The sequence below is a fragment of the Hippoglossus stenolepis genome, chromosome 21, assembly GCF_022539355.2.
Source record: "Hippoglossus stenolepis isolate QCI-W04-F060 chromosome 21, HSTE1.2, whole genome shotgun sequence".
Taxonomy (NCBI): Eukaryota; Metazoa; Chordata; class Actinopteri; order Pleuronectiformes; family Pleuronectidae; genus Hippoglossus; species Hippoglossus stenolepis.
Window position 1 is genome coordinate 12,980,906 of NC_061503.1, and position 17,102 is coordinate 12,998,007.

General features: G+C 40.1%; 1 protein-coding gene across 1 annotated transcript in view; it reads left to right on the forward strand.

The window, feature by feature from the left end:
- LOC118100200 (calcium-activated potassium channel subunit alpha-1-like) overlaps positions 1-17,102 on the forward strand; it is a 71,403-nt gene that overhangs the window by 28,585 nt on the left and 25,716 nt on the right. Inside the window, 10 exon segments of the mRNA XM_035145024.2 lie at positions 1,644-1,705; positions 6,219-6,312; positions 7,010-7,121; positions 10,282-10,357; positions 11,483-11,558; positions 11,673-11,843; positions 13,207-13,298; positions 16,324-16,434; positions 16,519-16,624; positions 16,742-16,824. Coding sequence (XP_035000915.1) covers positions 1,644-1,705; positions 6,219-6,312; positions 7,010-7,121; positions 10,282-10,357; positions 11,483-11,558; positions 11,673-11,843; positions 13,207-13,298; positions 16,324-16,434; positions 16,519-16,624; positions 16,742-16,824 — 983 coding nt within the window.

Genomic DNA, 17,102 nt, shown 5'->3' on the forward strand with positions numbered 1-17,102 from the left:
CCTCGGCAGGCGGCATTAACATTTTCCAGGGTTGCACCAACATTGTTCCCAGTGTCTAACCCAGGGATGGTCAGAGGCATTAGGAGATTTCCCTCGATTAATAATGCATGCGAGTGCTTTTTGTCATTACGGAGCCATCGGTGGTTGCAGGTTCCCAATACATTTTCACATCATGGAAATGAATTGGGTTGAGCTCATTCATTATGGATGGCCTTTGGTTTCTTGTTCAGGGCGGCCATTGTGTCATTTCTGAGCAGATGAGCCAGGTAGGGTCGCAGGAAACCGGCTGGTGTGTATCACGATGTAAAACTTTGTCTGGCTTAAACCTTTTCTCTTCATATTATATCTGCGACTCTCTGCTCGAGCCCTCGTCTCCATTAGCTGCGGCTTTTAAAAGACAAAATTAGGGCGCTCATTTCACAACAGCACTAATGAGCCGCTGTGCTTTTTGACTCCTAACTATCAATGGACGATAATGTACAATCACTATTAAGTTGTTAGAATAAAAAAAAAGAGATCTAGGTCTTTTCTAACCCAAATGGCAGAAAGTGTGTTTTGTAACAGCTGCCCTGCAAAATGTGAAATATAAAGTCATGTGGCTTAGTTTAACCTACTTTGTAAAGAGAAGTGTGCTCTAGTTAGGTAACAGAGATTTGTATCCTCTATCCTCCATTTCTGCAAAATCTTCCAGCTCTGTCTCTGCTTTGTCAAACTCAAAGTGAAATGCTCCACTTGCTGATTCCTCTGTTTGTATTTACACTTTAGTCTGATTTGCTGTGGCATTAGCGGCTGTGATTAAGTTTCACCCCAGCTCTCTCGGTGTCAGAGCTGTCACCCGACGACTCTCTGCTTTGTGCGGCAACACCCCTGGATCTCATGTTTTATTGTCCTGCAGCCTGCCTCCCCGTCTGCTCTGAACGTCTCTCAGCTTACTCCAGGGCTCAGAGTCAAAGCGATGCCCCGGTTTTTATTATGAGGCCACCGAAGCTTCAGCCTCCTTGTTTGTGTCTGTGAAAGCCTCCTGTCACCTCGCCCACTCCCCCACTGCCAATTTACACGCGGAGCTGAGCTGAGTGTGTTTGTTTAGGTGTAGATTTACAGTAACTGACGAGGCTGTTTGTGACACTGCTGCTCCACAGTCAGAACAGACTGACAGGACGAACCCAGGTCTATAATTGCTCATTAATAGACATTAAACATTGGCTACATGCCATGAAACACATTTCAGACGTTCATCAGCTGCAGAACAAAAGATTTAGAGCTGTGTTCCATCAATATATCTATAGATTCATTTGTCAATCAATTAATGAATTAGTTCTACAAATAGGGTGATGTCTGCTTAAAAATACGATTTACTGGATTATTAATTGTTGTTGTTTCATTTTCTGCATTTGGATTTTATAAAATCATCATCCTATGTTTCTCTGTACATTTATCGATTTTCATTTTTCTAATATGCTTAATATTTTATTATTTCCCCTTCATGCGCTTGTTTTTCTTATATTATGTTCACTCTGTAACTTGAATTTTGCAATATATTCTTGTGAACTGCTCTAAATCCCAGAAAACCATTGAGTGTTGGAATGAAGTGCAGAACATTATAATATTAAAAATCTTCTTTCTTTGTTTTTCCTCTTTTACAGGTGGTCCTCGTATTTGCTCTCAGCATTGGAGCGCTTGTAATATACTTCATAGATTCCTCTGAGTAAGTAACATTTTTACTAACTTATTAGTTAAATCATTCTGATGCTATTATGGCTCATAGTTTCAAAAACTAGCACCTGTTTCTGCAGTGGACTTACTTTCTTGGCAAAGGAAACAACAGGTCTGTAGATGGATGAAAATGAGGATTTAAAATGTCCTGTCCACGTCCTCTGAGTCCTTTAGCTTAAAGTTTACAGTAGTTTTATTAAAAGGTAGAAAGTATTAAAATGAATGAATGTTTGATTATAAAAAAGGTAGTAATTATGCCATTGTTATTATGTTCTTTTTCCAATTTTTGCTTCTTCATGAAAATTTGAATGATAGATTAAAAGAATAACATGTGTTTCAGACATGTATGCCTCAAAAACTTCAGCCGTTAACTCTTTCCTATAAATCCTCATATATACGCTGGTTGTTTTATTCCAGGTGAACGGCTCTTTCCTTATAGCCACAGATGAAATGTGCTTATTCTGTGTAATGAAGGGATCAGGCACTCACACAGGCAGGAAAGACCAAAGTTCCTGTCCAACACAATCACCATCGCTCATCAAATTAGAGGAAGCGGAAGACCCTTTAGCTCTGTGTGCCACAGTGGGCTGTTACTGCAGCCTGCTGGTGTTTGGACAGGATGTGCCATTAAAGACATGGGGAGAAAAAACACCGCCGGGATAAAAGCTTTTATCAAAGCCCAAAGGGAGTCAAGAGATGGGAAAATGGGCCATAAACTCATGTAATCTGGCCTCGTGGTCCTGGCGGTAAGCGCTCAGGTTATTTCATAAGACCGCATCCAGCTGAGGGCTCGGCACGCTCTGATGTGGTTTGCGAGCATGATCTCATTTCATTATCTGGACAAGCTCAGGTAGAGTTACATCCCCGCCACTGCCATCTGTGGCCTCCTGTTCTCAGAACATGCTCATCGCAGCGCCCGATACCTTGTCACCTGATGAAGGACGACCTTTGACCCCTCTCTTTAACCTTTTCACGCACAAGTCGGGGAATCGTTACACTTCCAGGGTTGATTCCACAGCTGCCGTTGACACTGATCTTCGCATTCATCCCACGACACCCTGTGTCCTAGTTATTACTCCGTCTCATCAACGTCTCTCTATTATTCGAACAGGATTCTCTCACTACCTGTCGGCCCAACAAGCTCAGTACTTAAAGCCAAAGAGCAGCCAGTTAGCGGCTCTCTGGTGTCCATGTAAGTGGCAGCAGACTGTAAGAGATACAGCCCTTCCTGTAATTAGTCCCGTGGGGCTGCTGAGGCAGTTCTGTGACTGGCAGGCCCGACCCGGCTCAAAGCAACAGAGAGAAAGAGAGAGAAAGACATCAACACATTCACTGATCTACGAGCTGCCCAGTGATGATGAAACGTCCTCAGGGACTTCGGTTGTGTCCTGTTATTTGTAAGTGAAGATGAACATGGAGCGTACCACACTCCTCTTTGCTTCATCAGCGTTAAAGCAGAGCCGAGAGTCAGGATTCATGAGTTGTGTCCGTCTCCCAAAATATTTAAAGCTGATTTGAAATATTATTCCAAAAATATGTTGTTATTTTTCCCACTAGGGGGCAGAAATCACCACAACAAGCTAACATCAACAACAAACTCACAGTCTGTCATATTATCGTGTTAAACCTATAACTGACTTTTAAAAACAAAACATTGACATATCACCATCTCTTCAGTTGATTTTATTAAATGCTTTAGGAAAAATTGTGAGCAGATAGAGGCTTAAAAATATGTAGAACTTACATTTTTAATTTGTTCTGTGATTATTTTTAGGCTTCAACTGGAACATCCTATTTGACATAACTCACAGTCATTTGATTATTTGTCGGTGTAATTATGCTGATTAGAAAACCTTTAAGTAAAGGAGCTGGTCGATCCTGTTTGATGTGACTCTGAACCGAATGAGCAGGAGAGACAGCGGTGCCACTGTGGACCAGAGCGGGTCTGTGATCCATAACAGGCTTAGCTCCTCCAAACCAGACCCACTGGAACTTCATTATGAGGCTCTGCAGGTCTGTCTCCGCTCGGTCACCCTGCTGTGACAGGGATTTACAGAGCTGAGGTCTCATCACGGTGAATGAGGGCAGAACTAACCAACGCGCTACGACTATTTTTAGAGGTGACACAAAGGAGCCTGGTTAGGTTTTTCTATTGTTATTAAGCAGATTAAAGAAAGATGAATGTGATAATTTAATGAAAAGTGTGTGGATGTAAAACAAACGTACAAAGATCTGACGCAGCCATTCACACGGTCCAATTAGAAGAAGGAAGCCGACCAAAACCAAACAAATCAGCCGCTGTAGTTTGAAAACGTTTTTTCCAAAGCAAGACAACATCCTCTTCGTGAATAATAGTTTCCCTCTTCCCATGAGCAGGATCCAAAAAGTCCAGGTTCTTTTTAGTTTGACGTGTGTTAGTCCTTATCTAACACACGTCATTTTCGGGCACAAACCTATCTGTGATATTATCTTATCTATAAATCTGACATTTCTTTTTCCTTTATATGCAGTATATAAAGCTACCAGGAAGCCAAATCCAATAAAAACACAAGGAGCCTTTAATAATGTACTAATCTTTCAGTTTAGTTCAAGGTAGAAAAATATATTGTTTACTATTTATACACACCAATACAGCAGAATAGTGTAAGAAATAAAACATATAGTGATATATAATACAGTCTTTCTACATGTAAACATCTATTCCAACTTATTCTTGTTCCTTTGTCATTGAAAGTCTACGTAAACCAGTAAATTACAAAAAAAGTACGAATAATCCATCATTTAAAGTTTCCATTAAAAAACTGAGATGTGTCAGATCTCCACATATTTACATGATATAATAATAAAGTAATGTTTGTGTAAATAAGGCTTTTACCGATTAACACATGGAGTCAAAGGTCTACTGCTCCATCATCAACCAAGATCAACCCAGAGTCACTGCTGTGCATCACATTCACAATAATCCCCCCCGAAGTATTTTAATGTCACCTCATGAACTTCACCAGGACAATATTTTATCAAAGGGAGTTATTAGTTTTATTTTTTTTACATCACAAAAGCAATTTGCTTTTAATCCGAGTGGTATTAAACAGCACAGGGGAGATTGTAGCTGCTGAGTGTTGTTGTGTGCATCAGTGAAGCTGTTGAAGGGATCGTACAGGTGGAATAAGACTAACACTGCAGAGGGAAAACAAACAAGGTGAGAGTGACCTGCAACACTAACACGCTGCGGAGAAACAGGAACTGGACATAGGAAAGAAATTCATCCACAGTGACCTTAGGGCAGTGGATCCAAAGGTTTTTGATCTCGTGACCTCTCAAAAGAAAACAATATGTGTTCATATCATCGTATCATCAGAAATCACTCGTCTGTGAACTGCAGAGTCATTTTGTCTTTCCAGATTATTGTATTTGGAAAAACAAATAAAGTTAAACTATCCACTTATTGATGAGAATAAAAGCAAAGATTGTAGTTATGTCAGAATATAGTTCTGCAACACAAAAGCATTAAAACTCTTCCTGTTGCAGAAATAATTTATTTCCCTCTAACCTGCTGCTTTGAATATTTTCATGATGAGTTCATGTTAAGATTGTGGATATGATCCATCTATTATCTACACCATTTATCCTGTAATGGTTGTGGGGGGCAGCTGGAGCTAATCCCGACTGGGGGCGATAGGCGGCGTACAGCTACAGGTCGCTGTTGTATCACAGGGCTGGAAAACGATAATTCAGTTTCAAATCTAGTGCAGAAAACAGTCACATCTCACATTTTAGAAGCTTCAAACTGTCGAAAAAAGTCCCTGTGTCAATATTTGTATTAACGCAAACAGCTCAGGGCTGGACACTAACTAACTAACTGTTTGTCTCCAGCAGCTTCCAGGACGTGAATTTCACTAAACAATCATTCTAACCTATTACACTCACATTCACATGGTTAATCATTTCTCTTTATTTGAATTCTTGGTGCCAGATACGAGCCTTTTGAGGGTGAGACTTCATTGCATTTGCTTTGGCTGCCTGAAGACATGAACCCTGCATGCACTTAACCCTTAAACCACTGCGTCTGCCACTCTGCCGCTCGATCCCGCTTCACATTGACCTGAAGTGTTGTGGACGAGATGGGAAACTCCGGCCTGAGAGGAAAACAGAGCCGTTTTCATGATGCAATATATCACACGTTGTTTTGCAGTTATTTAAGGGTTAATCAAGTGTCTCCACGACTTAATGCTTGCGTGGTCATGACTGCATGTCCTTTCTCAACAGAAAAACATTGGGAAAATATTGCACTTTTGAACACGTCAGTTTCTCCTCTTTTTGGGAATCTTACAAAATGCACTTTCAGGGAAAAGAAGAATGCATCTTTTTATACTTTATTTGTCTTGAAAAACTCTGAAAAAACATGTTCACTTATTTCACTGAGTTGAGTTGTTACCAACACTTTGCTCACTTGACTGTCACTTCTTTCTTTAGACATGAACTCGCTGTGTTTCTGTCTCCAACAGTCCCATCGAGTCCTGTCACAACTTCTACAAAGACTTCACGCTGCAGATCGACATGGCGTTCAACGTGTTCTTCCTGCTGTACTTCGGCCTCCGCGTAAGTCCAACTGAAGTCGCTGATTCCTGCTCTGATCTCTGCTGATCTCACCTTCGATACATGCATCTTCATCAGCCAGAGCTCCCTCCATCGTCTTTTACATGTACAAAACGCTGCTTCTCATATTTTGTCACTAGGGAAAAAGAGGAATACCCATATACCCATCACCTATGAGGTTTCCTCCCTACACTTACTTCCTGTTAATTTGATTTTAAAATGTCATAGCTCACCTAAAAGGCCTTAAACGACCTTGCACGTGAATATCAGAATTGGGGTTTATTGCCAATAAAAATGGGAAACAGTATGTAAATAGTATAAACACTCGAAAAAGATATGTATGAACGTTGTGTACAATTTCAATATTTGTAAAGTTTGAGCATTAGTGGTCATGGAAAGTTCAGATTTCACTGGTACCTCTCTAACACTGGAGCCCTGCTGGTTACTCCCAGGTCTCACCTTGTAACAAAGGGTGGCCGAGCTCTTTCCCTTAGAGCCTCCACATGATGGAATTTACTGCCATTGAACTTTGAACATTAAACTTTAAATCCCTTATTAAAACATTTCTCTTTGCAAAAGCTTGACTTTGCTTCTTATCTACACTTTTATGACTTTTCCTCCTCTTCCTTTCAAAGCACTTTGCACCATTGTTTGATATGAATGAAGTTCGTTGTTCCTATTCTCATTCTCGTCTCTGCAGTTCATCGCTGCCAACGACAAGCTGTGGTTCTGGCTGGAGGTGAACTCGGTGGTGGACTTCTTCACGGTTCCTCCGGTGTTCGTGTCGGTGTACCTGAACAGGAGCTGGCTCGGTAAGGACGCTCACCTTTACTCACCGAAGAACTGTTCAGGGGATCTTCTGAGCTCGAGCTTAACATTTCCCAGCAGCCTGTGGTGCCACCTGGTGGAATCACTGTGTGTAACAGCCGTAGTCGAACACTTATAGATGACCTCAGTCACTAAAGCTGCAAAGAGGAATCTTGTTGGTGTTTTGCGGTGACTTACGTGGGCAGCACTATTGAACATTACATGGCTGTTCAGGGTGTGCCATCTAAACAGGCACATGTGGGAGTGGTTTTGAATGGAAATGTATTTTTCACCATGTGTTGACGTCTGTGAGTTTTGTGCTGCCGGTCTTTCCAGCTCAAATGAAATCCTGCTCTGATTGAAAGAAGAAGGAAACAGGCTTTGTTGGGAGATAGAATAGAAGTGAAAAGAGTCAATCTGCTGAAAGTGTGAAGCTCATCACTCGGAGAGGTCTGAGAGGAATTAGAGGATTAAACAGGATCTTTGTTTTGTTCTCGTGTTTTGGCTGCGTTCTCTTCTCTCGTCAGCTGAGGAGCCACCAGCTCCTCTGACAGCGCTGAACACACTCGGCTCCACAGTCACTGTGACACCGTGACATCTTGATAAGAACAGTTACATAATGTGTTTGTTCCCTGAGCTGATGCTCCCTGACTCCTGGTGTCACAACAATGACTCGGAGGAAGTGGTGGTTGCTGGTGTCACCTAGTGGACATAAGGGAGAGCGCTCGTCTCGTGGTATTATTGTACATGTAGAGGGGATGTGCAGCTGTGTGGAGAGTCTGCATCACTGTTAGCTGCATTTACGACGTTTCATTGCCTTTGTTTTCAGTTGTTTGGGGTCAAACTCATCACAAAGATTCATTTTTTACTTCAAGAAACATGTCATCAAAAGCAAACTTTGGTATCACTTTGGCATCACTAGTTTAAAAAAAAATAATTTCAAGATTATTACTGGAATATATAATAATATCACATACATACTTTTCTCTATTAGATTTTTGTCTTCAGAAACATTAAATATGTTTCTGAAAATATTCCTACGAAACTCAATTAGAAGGGAAATAAATATCCTAGTTCTTCATTTGAAATATGAACCACTCTGTGTGGAGGCCACCGCTCATTGTTCAGAATGTATTCAGTACTTTGCAGAAAGCAGAAGTGACACACTTCCCAGCTTTAATTCACATTTCAGATTTAATGGACTTTGGAGACTGCAGCTCTCCGTCGGCTTCTACATGTTTCGTGCTGCACATTTGGTTTTAATGTCAGATACAATAGCAGTTGTTACATCAGCTGTGATTAATTTAAGGATTATTGCAGAATCACTAAATCCACAGAAAAACCCAGCAGTTGCCAAAGCCTCTAATTTTTCCGTACACGGCTTTGCCGGCCTTTCACATCGCTTTGTTTCCTGCTGTAAACACGAGATCACAGACACGCGCTGTTCTTGTCTAAGATGAGAGAATGAAATTTGGTTTGACAGGAGCCGTTGCAGGGTTACAGGGATGAGATGTAGGTTACACTGAGAAGCCAGCTGATGGACAGACTCGCTGTCTGGCCTCTTCCTTTCTCTGGATGAATCCTAAAGGAGCTTACGCTCTAATATCCTGATGGGAAAGGGGTTTGCTTTAAGCTCACTGAACGCAGTGCATCGCCATCAAGGTCTGAGGAGAATCGTTTTTTTCTCTTTGGAGGAGGATCACATTTGTTTCTGTGGCATGTGTCAAAGTGGATGCAGACGCGTAAGGAGTGGGATGTGAAGCAGATTCTGGACTTTACTTTGGAAACCTAAGGGCGAGAAATTTCCAGACATGATTCCCACCAAGATGTTGGTGTACAGGGCGCCCGACGGAGGCACACAGACTCAGACTGTGAGCAACCCGAGAAGACGGAAGAAGTCGACCGGGGAGCTCTTCCAGAAGGGCTACCGGGTCAGGACGGGCCACGGGCAGGACTGTGACAAAGAGGACCAGGACGGCATCTGCTACAGATTGGGTGCATGCTTCCATGTAATCTCCTACTGGGGTAAGACCTGCGGGACGTGGGAACCATCGAGGGGGAAATCTCCCCTAAAGCTGAGCGCTGGCACGTCCAGAACTCTTTGGACGCTGTGTGTCAGCTGGAGCAGGTTCAAGTTCAGGATTTGATCCGTATTATGATCCCCAGCTGGCAAACGCTCACTCGAAATGAAAAAAAAAATAAAACGATTTGGCGAGGCACGGCATTCTCCAAAAAGATTATTTATATATATAAATATATTTTATCTGAATGCCTGCCCGTAACATCTTTGATTTGTGTCACTTGGCACCAGTGTTCCCAAGCAGGGAAATTCATCTGCACGATTAATGCATGTGGGGATGGATTTGACTTGACTTCACTCTTGGCTGAGGAGGCTTTTAATTGTTGATGCAGCAGCGACTCTGCAGTGGATACAGTTTTTTATATTCAACCATGAATCATGTGGCTTTTAAACTGCGGTGGGAACTTTCTTTTACCAGGTTGTTTACTGCACTGCACCCAAATACTGAAACACAACAGAGAATATGCATTATTCTGCTTGACGGGTTACTTTTGTAGATGTTGAATTGGACGACAGTGGCAGTGAAATGGTTATAAATGAAATGTATGAGTTGCTTTAACGTTGGTCGATACAAACCCTCAGGCTCGCGTTGTGGCTGCTGGTTTTATCGGTGTTATTTCGTCCTTGAAGTCTTGGCAACAGGCTCCATTTTTTCCCCTCTTCCTCTCAAATTTAGGATTTGACGTCACAACTGTTTACTCGTTCAATTTGCCCGTGACAGCTTCCACCTGTCTTCACTTTAATCCAGGTTTTCATCTCGTCCACGTTCAGAGTTTTTTATCCGGCAGGAAAGATGCAGGTAGATGCCGGAGGCTCCTGAGATTAAAGCAGCGAGAGGTTAGAGGAAGAGAGATCCAGGATGCAGAGCTTGTTTTTATTTATTTTTTATCTTCTCTACATATTCCAAAATGTTTCTTTTATGAACTTCTGATCAGTCAGAGTTTCTTTTATTAATCAATATGAATCCATTGAAGCTGATAAACATGGATGAGAGTATGAAAGGTACGATGCTCAACGACTACTGTTGATGTTTTTATTAATCTTACGTGCTAATTTCTTTATGCTCTTTTTTCCCCCTCTCGCAGGCTTGAGATTTTTAAGGGCCTTAAGGTTGATACAGTTCTCAGAGATTTTACAATTTTTGAATATTCTCAAAACGAGGTAAGTGTGTGGATATTTAATCTCACTTTTTCACTCGTGTGTTTGTGTGTGTGTGTGTGTGTGTGTGGCAGTGTGACGTGCGGTGCATGTGCAGTTGACACATAAACATAAACACGTTACAGTTTAAGATTAATCTTCATTTGCAATGTTTCGCTTGATGCTAAATTCATCACAGTAAGAGCGCTTTACTATGATGAGGTAAATATATTTGAGAGCTTCTGCAAGTTTAAAGTTTACTCCTCGTTATACTGCAGCCATAATGTGTAATGTGCATGAACAAAAACAGCTTTTCTCCTCACTGCTTAGAATTAAATCTTTTTGTTTTTTGCACAGATGTCAGGAAGAGCTTATAGTGCAACAAAATGCTTTAGAATAATCTCCGCGCTCGTTCACTCGGATGGAGGTGAAAGGCACAAAGTAGAGGAGGACAGAGGTCACGCAGGGACGTAGTGTTCTGTGGCAATTACTGCGAAGGACCTTGCGCATATTTAGAGCGAATACACAGCGAGAAAATGAATGTGTCATGTTTTAATTTCAATATGTTTGGTGGAAAGTAAATGGAAGCGTAAGTACGACAGCAGGTAGATTCAAGATGCTGTTCAGGGACATTAAAAACAACACAGAGACCAAATGAAAAGACGTCAATTTAAAATCAGAAGCAGAGTTTAAAACCTTTTTCAAGCAAAATAAAAGAGATGAAAAAGAGCAGAATAAAGTGGTGAAGAGAGTGAAAGAGACAAAAGAAATAAAAAGGATAAATCGTTATATAAATTCAAATTAATGGAGTAAAATCATACAAATAGAATTGACGGAGCTGAAGCGTAAATAGAGCCGCGTGTTACTTTAATAACCACAACAGTAAAAGTAAAGCACGATAATCCCATATGTGTCAATTATGAAATATGTTAGTCTAAGTAGATGCGCTTGTTTTAAAAGACTGTTTTATGTTGCATGTCACTTTGGTCCTGAATGATTTCTGTAAGACTTTATATGATCTGTTCTGATGCATCTAAGATTCTCTATAATTCAGTTGAATGACTCGTTTTGACATCTTGAACGATATGTGAATATCAGTGTAATAACTCAAACCTCAAACTCTGTTGTCCGGCTTCTTTTTTTAAATAGCAACTCAATAAAGCTGGTGAACCTGTGTTCAATCTTCATAAGCACATGGCTCACCGCGGCAGGCTTCATTCACTTGGTGAGTTAATGAGTCTATTACCGCAAATACCCACTCATTTTTAACATTTTACTGCATCGTGGGGAAAAAGTGAATCTGTTTTGCGGTTGTGTAAATCTCGAACTTCTGTTCCAGGTGGAAAACTCAGGGGATCCTTGGGAAAACTTTGCAAATTCCCAGGCACTCTCCTACTGGGAATGTGTCTACTTGCTCATGGTCACTATGTCCACTGTGGGATACGGGGACGTTTATGCAAAGACCACCCTCGGCCGCCTGTTCATGGTCTTCTTCATCCTCGGTGGATTGGTAAAAAAAACTCTCATTACTTATTGCTGCTTAAAGTCGTCCATGCAACCAATCACCGCCCTCCGCCGGGTGTTAACTCTCGCTGGGACGACTGGGAGCCGGGACGCTCTTCGCCTGTTGTTTAGGTGTTTTTGTAGCGCACCACTTCACCACAGTATGTTGCATGTCATTATTGTATGAGTTGTGTAATATAACGCAGCATTTACTCAGGTATATAATACTGAAGTTGTGTTTTTGTTACACATTCATTTCTGTTATTAACTATGAGGTACTGCGGTTTCAGGTGGCTCCACCCTCCTGCCCCCTCTTTTCCAACAAACACAATGACTCGAGGAGGATTTATCACAGCGCGGCTTTAAGGACTGAACAACATTACTGAATCTCACCCTCAAATATCTAAAGACGCACAACTCAGCAGGATAACGTGATAAATTAATCCAACAGAAAAACATATTTGTGGGATTTACCACAGATCTGAGTCACCTGATAAACGAAGGTCATCGAGAGGACGCTGTGATCTAGATAATAAAGAACTATTCACACTATTAAATAGAACAGCATGGTGACATATTATATAAAGAGGGTAAAAGTGATATAATTTTATATCTCTTTGAAAAGCCACAGTGTTATTCACAATCTTTTAGATGATTGAAAATAGTATTTATTTAAAATATCTTAAAGGACACAATTCAAGTCTTACTACAGAGTCCAGCTGTGTGAATGTGGCAAACAAGGATATATTTCTGGGAAAGATATTTAAATGTTTGCTATAAACACCTTATAGCTTTTTCTTGTAGTTTATTTTCTGTAGTATAATATAACAGGCTGTAAATGAACTAAAGCAATAATAAAGTTAGTCTGGAAATAGTGAAATATCAACATTTTGAGGTGCTTTTATTTTACATAAAATATTACATTCGGAGTTTCAGTTTTAATGTTGTCCGTCCGTTCAGCTGTGCTTTTTAAATCGACCTCTCTTGTGTTTGTTGGGCGAAACATGGCACATAAGGCTTTTCTTTGATTTTCTATCATTTCTTTTCTGCCACAGATCGACACACCACTCATCAGCTGTCATTTTCTCCTTTATTCTTCCAATATTCGTAAATATTGGCTTTATAATTTCCTTTTTTTCATTTTCACACCTTTTAACTGTAAAATAACCTCCGGCTACACTAAGTCAATGACTAATCTGAATGAACTGCAACTTTTCTCCTTTTTCCTGTTAACATATGAATATTAATATTGCTCCAGCACATACAGTAGTGTTACACTTTAAATTTCTTTAAAGCACAAATAAGAAGACCTGCTCTTCTTTGCCTATTTTTTTTTTAGTCTCCTCTTCTGTCTCCTATCTTCTCCTTAGGCCATGTTTGCGAGCTACGTCCCTGAAATCATAGAGTTAATAGGAAACCGAAAGAAATATGGTGGTTCCTATAGTGCTGTTAATGGGAGAAAGTAAGTATTCCAGGAGGCTCTACTGCCTCCACCGCAGTAGAACCTTCTCTGCATGCCCTTTTCTTTTTCTTTTTCATGCATGTAGGCCATGTTTGCTCGCTACGTGCCAGAAATTGCCGCTCTCATCCTTAATCGGAAGAAATATGGAGGGAGTTATAACTCGACCAGAGGCAGAAAGTAAGTCCAACGAAGAGAAAACTTTGAATGGTGTGGTTTTGTGTGACTCGAGTGGCCCTCTCCTAAAGAGGTGACGTACAGTCTGAGATGCATTGATCTCGATTAACACTGAAGTCACACTGTGACTGAAGAACTTGGCCATGATTAATGTGGAATTATCGTTGTGTATTGCTGCCGCTGTTTTTTGTAAATGTGCAAGGTGCCATCACTGCTCGCCATGAATCAATGTTTGCTTTTACACTGCAAAAAATATAATAATAAGTGATCTTTGTCTGTTATCGAGTCCTGAACGTTTTAATCGTGTGAAACAAGTGAAAAAATTTTGCTCTTTGATTATTTTGACATGTTTTCAGTAAAGATTTATTTCTTTTTGACAAATTTGACAAATGATTGATTTTTTTAGACATTTTGCACTTTCATATTTTTTCACTTGTTTTAAAAACAGACAAAAATGACTTGATAAGACATTTTTTCGGTGTCGTCATATAAATGTACTTTCATTTTTAAAGGTGGCACGAAGGATTTTCTCACTGTGATATTAGGTATCCATAATACTTGAAATACTATATAATATAATATATACAATACATTCTTGATCTGCATTTTAAAATTCAAATGATTGAACCACAGCTGAAAGTGAGGCCACAGTGTGTAACTGTTACTGAACATGATCATTTTAAAGCTAAAACACAATAGAGTGTCGGTTTATCTACAGAACAAATGGTAAACTAGGATAGTTGTTGCTATGGTTACATCCAGGGTTTCTACCCCGAGCGCTGATGTGCAGGTGTGTGGTTTAAGAGACAGAATGTGACAGTAACTCACTGAGAGAGAATCCTTCGTGTTTTGTTGTGGTGATGGTCTGTACTCATCTGTGTCTGTTTAGTTTTAGGTTCGTAAATCTAGTGTCTGCATCACGCACACGATCAATAACCTCAATGCAACCATCCACATTTGAATTTGTGAATCACAAAGGATGCATAAATAATGCACCAAAATAAATATAATATATAATAAATATACAAATGTATAAAAATAATAAAGCTGATAAAAAAGAGTGATAAAAAAACTTGCTCTATGTACGTTTCTATATAACAGAATCACAATGATGATTTCACTCGTTCTGAGTTAAATCAGTTTGTGTAAGTGTGTTTTTTGAAGGGTAATAGAAATAATAGTAATTATGTAAGTCAGTGGTTAATTCGTGATAAAATAATCAGCCTTCAAGACGGCAATAAAACATGTTAAAATAATAATTAAATAATGATCCTATTAAACTCATATAAAGTGTATATGAGTCAAATAAATGATGACACTCGACACTACATTGTCACTGCTTGCTTCATGGTGATTTATTTTTAATATTCAGTTTTTCTCTGCTGGAAAAACTTTTTTTTTTTATTTTCACGCTTTGCTTCTGAACATTCCTGGCCTTTGTCTTCAGTCTGACCTACACCCTTAGGACTTAATACAAAAATCTATTTTAAAGGAATAGATCGACACTTTAAGAAAAACACGTATTCACTTTCTCACTCTCAAGTACAGAGCTGGAGCCAGGAGCCAGTTTTCTCAGCATGGTGTGTAACAAAGGTCATAACTTTTTATATTTGATGTTTTCTTCATATTTTTGCATGGAAACAAAAAACACATCTGTCTATTGGGTTTATTTGTGGACATAGCGCCTCCTGCTGAGCGACATTTACCGCCTCCTGGCTCCAGCTCCCCACTTAATGTACAGACACGAGAGTGACGTCGATCTTCTCGGCAAGAAAGCAAATAATTGTATTTCCCAAAATGTCAAACTATTCCTTTAACGTGTCAGTGACGTGTGAACTCATGTCCCGAGCTCTGAAGCTGTTTTCTGAACAGATGCCTCCAAACAAAATACGGCTTATTGTAGCACGCTCTCTTGTTACTTTGTTTAGTTATTTTGTTTAGTTAGACCTGAAGAAATCAGACATTCTGTAGGAAACATTGTCAAATATGATTCTTTTGTTGTTGTTTTTTTTAAAAGTCATTCTTGTCCATTTTATTTTCCTCAGAGGGAGTTTAAAGAGATTTACACATTCTGAAGAAGCAGTTCTCTGTTTGGCTCCTATTTAAATATCAAAGCATATTGTTTTTTTCTACTTCAGCCATTTTTCACAACTAGACTGAATTATTAGCTTCATTTTTATATTTCCCTCTCTCCTCTTCCTGATGTCTTTACCTGTTGTCATTTGTCATTTGTCTTTGCAAATTAGAGAAACAAGTGATGCAAAATGAAAAATGATTCTGCTGCATTTATTGTAGATTAAAGCCATGAAGACACAGTGAGGCCTCCAGCTACGAAGCATTTCCACCACAACAAACGTTTAACTGAGTCAACGCCTGAAAACAACTATAAAACAATAAAGATATACTACTGATGATAAAAATAAATGAATCTAAAGTGTGTTCCTAAAGGATCTGCGATGCGTGAGAATGAAGATACACTGTGTGCTGCTTTCATAATCTCCATCTAAGTAAACTCTGATCCTTTATAATCTGACAGTGAAATCCACGCTGCTCTCTGACCCCGTCACTCAGCCGCCGCTGGTCACGGCAGGAACACGAAACGTCCTCGTCCCATTACACAGTTTTTAATCATTTCTCCCTCACAGATTTCAAATCAATCACCTGAACACAACAGTGCAGATTATTTTTCATTCCCGTCACGTGCCTCTCCTGTCAGAGTTACCTTGTTTTGTTTTTTTTTATTCCAGGACAAAGACGAAGAAACGTTTTCTGTGTTTGTTCGTGTGTGTTTGTCGCCGATTTTTTTCATTCCACCTTGAGCTTCATTGTTGTTCTGCACCTCGTTTTCCAGGCACATCGTGGTCTGTGGTCATATAACACTGGAGAGTGTGTCCAACTTTCTAAAAGACTTCCTACACAAGGACAGGGATGATGTCAATGTTGAAATTGTTTTTCTCCATAAGTGAGTAGAAAACATCACATATTTAGCAGATAGGAAACAGTATTTCTCCTCCGAGTTAAGACTCTCTCTCTTTTTGTCTCTCAGTATTTCCCCTAATCTTGAGCTGGAAGCCTTGTTCAAGCGACACTTCACCCAAGTGGAGTTTTACCAAGGGTCGGTCCTGAACCCACACGACTTGGCCAGAGTGAAGGTAAACGCAGCTCTGAGGAGAAACTCTACCGTTGTGGTGTCTTTAAACTGCACAACACTGTTGTTTGTATTGATTTGTGTTACTCATTGTGTTTCCTGTGTGTGATTTTGTTTTTAGATCGAATCTGCTGACGCCTGTTTGATCTTAGCCAACAAATACTGCGCTGACCCCGATGCTGAGGATGCGTCCAACATCATGAGGTAAAACCACAGGGGCTTCCTCAACATTTATTGTTTTACTCTTGTTTTGTTTTGTTTGCTTTTCACCCTCAGGCCAATTCTGTTCAATCGTGTTGTAGCTTTTGCAAAAATAAGCAGAGGGAGTGAAATTGGCAGAACTCCCTGATTGCACAATCACAGATGAGGAGAACTGAGGTTTGAGTTTCTACGGAACCCCCGAAGGGTCATGGCGAGGATTTTTGTGAGGATTACCTTCCCTTGTAATATGCCACAGACTGTCAGAGTAACGTTGCTGACCA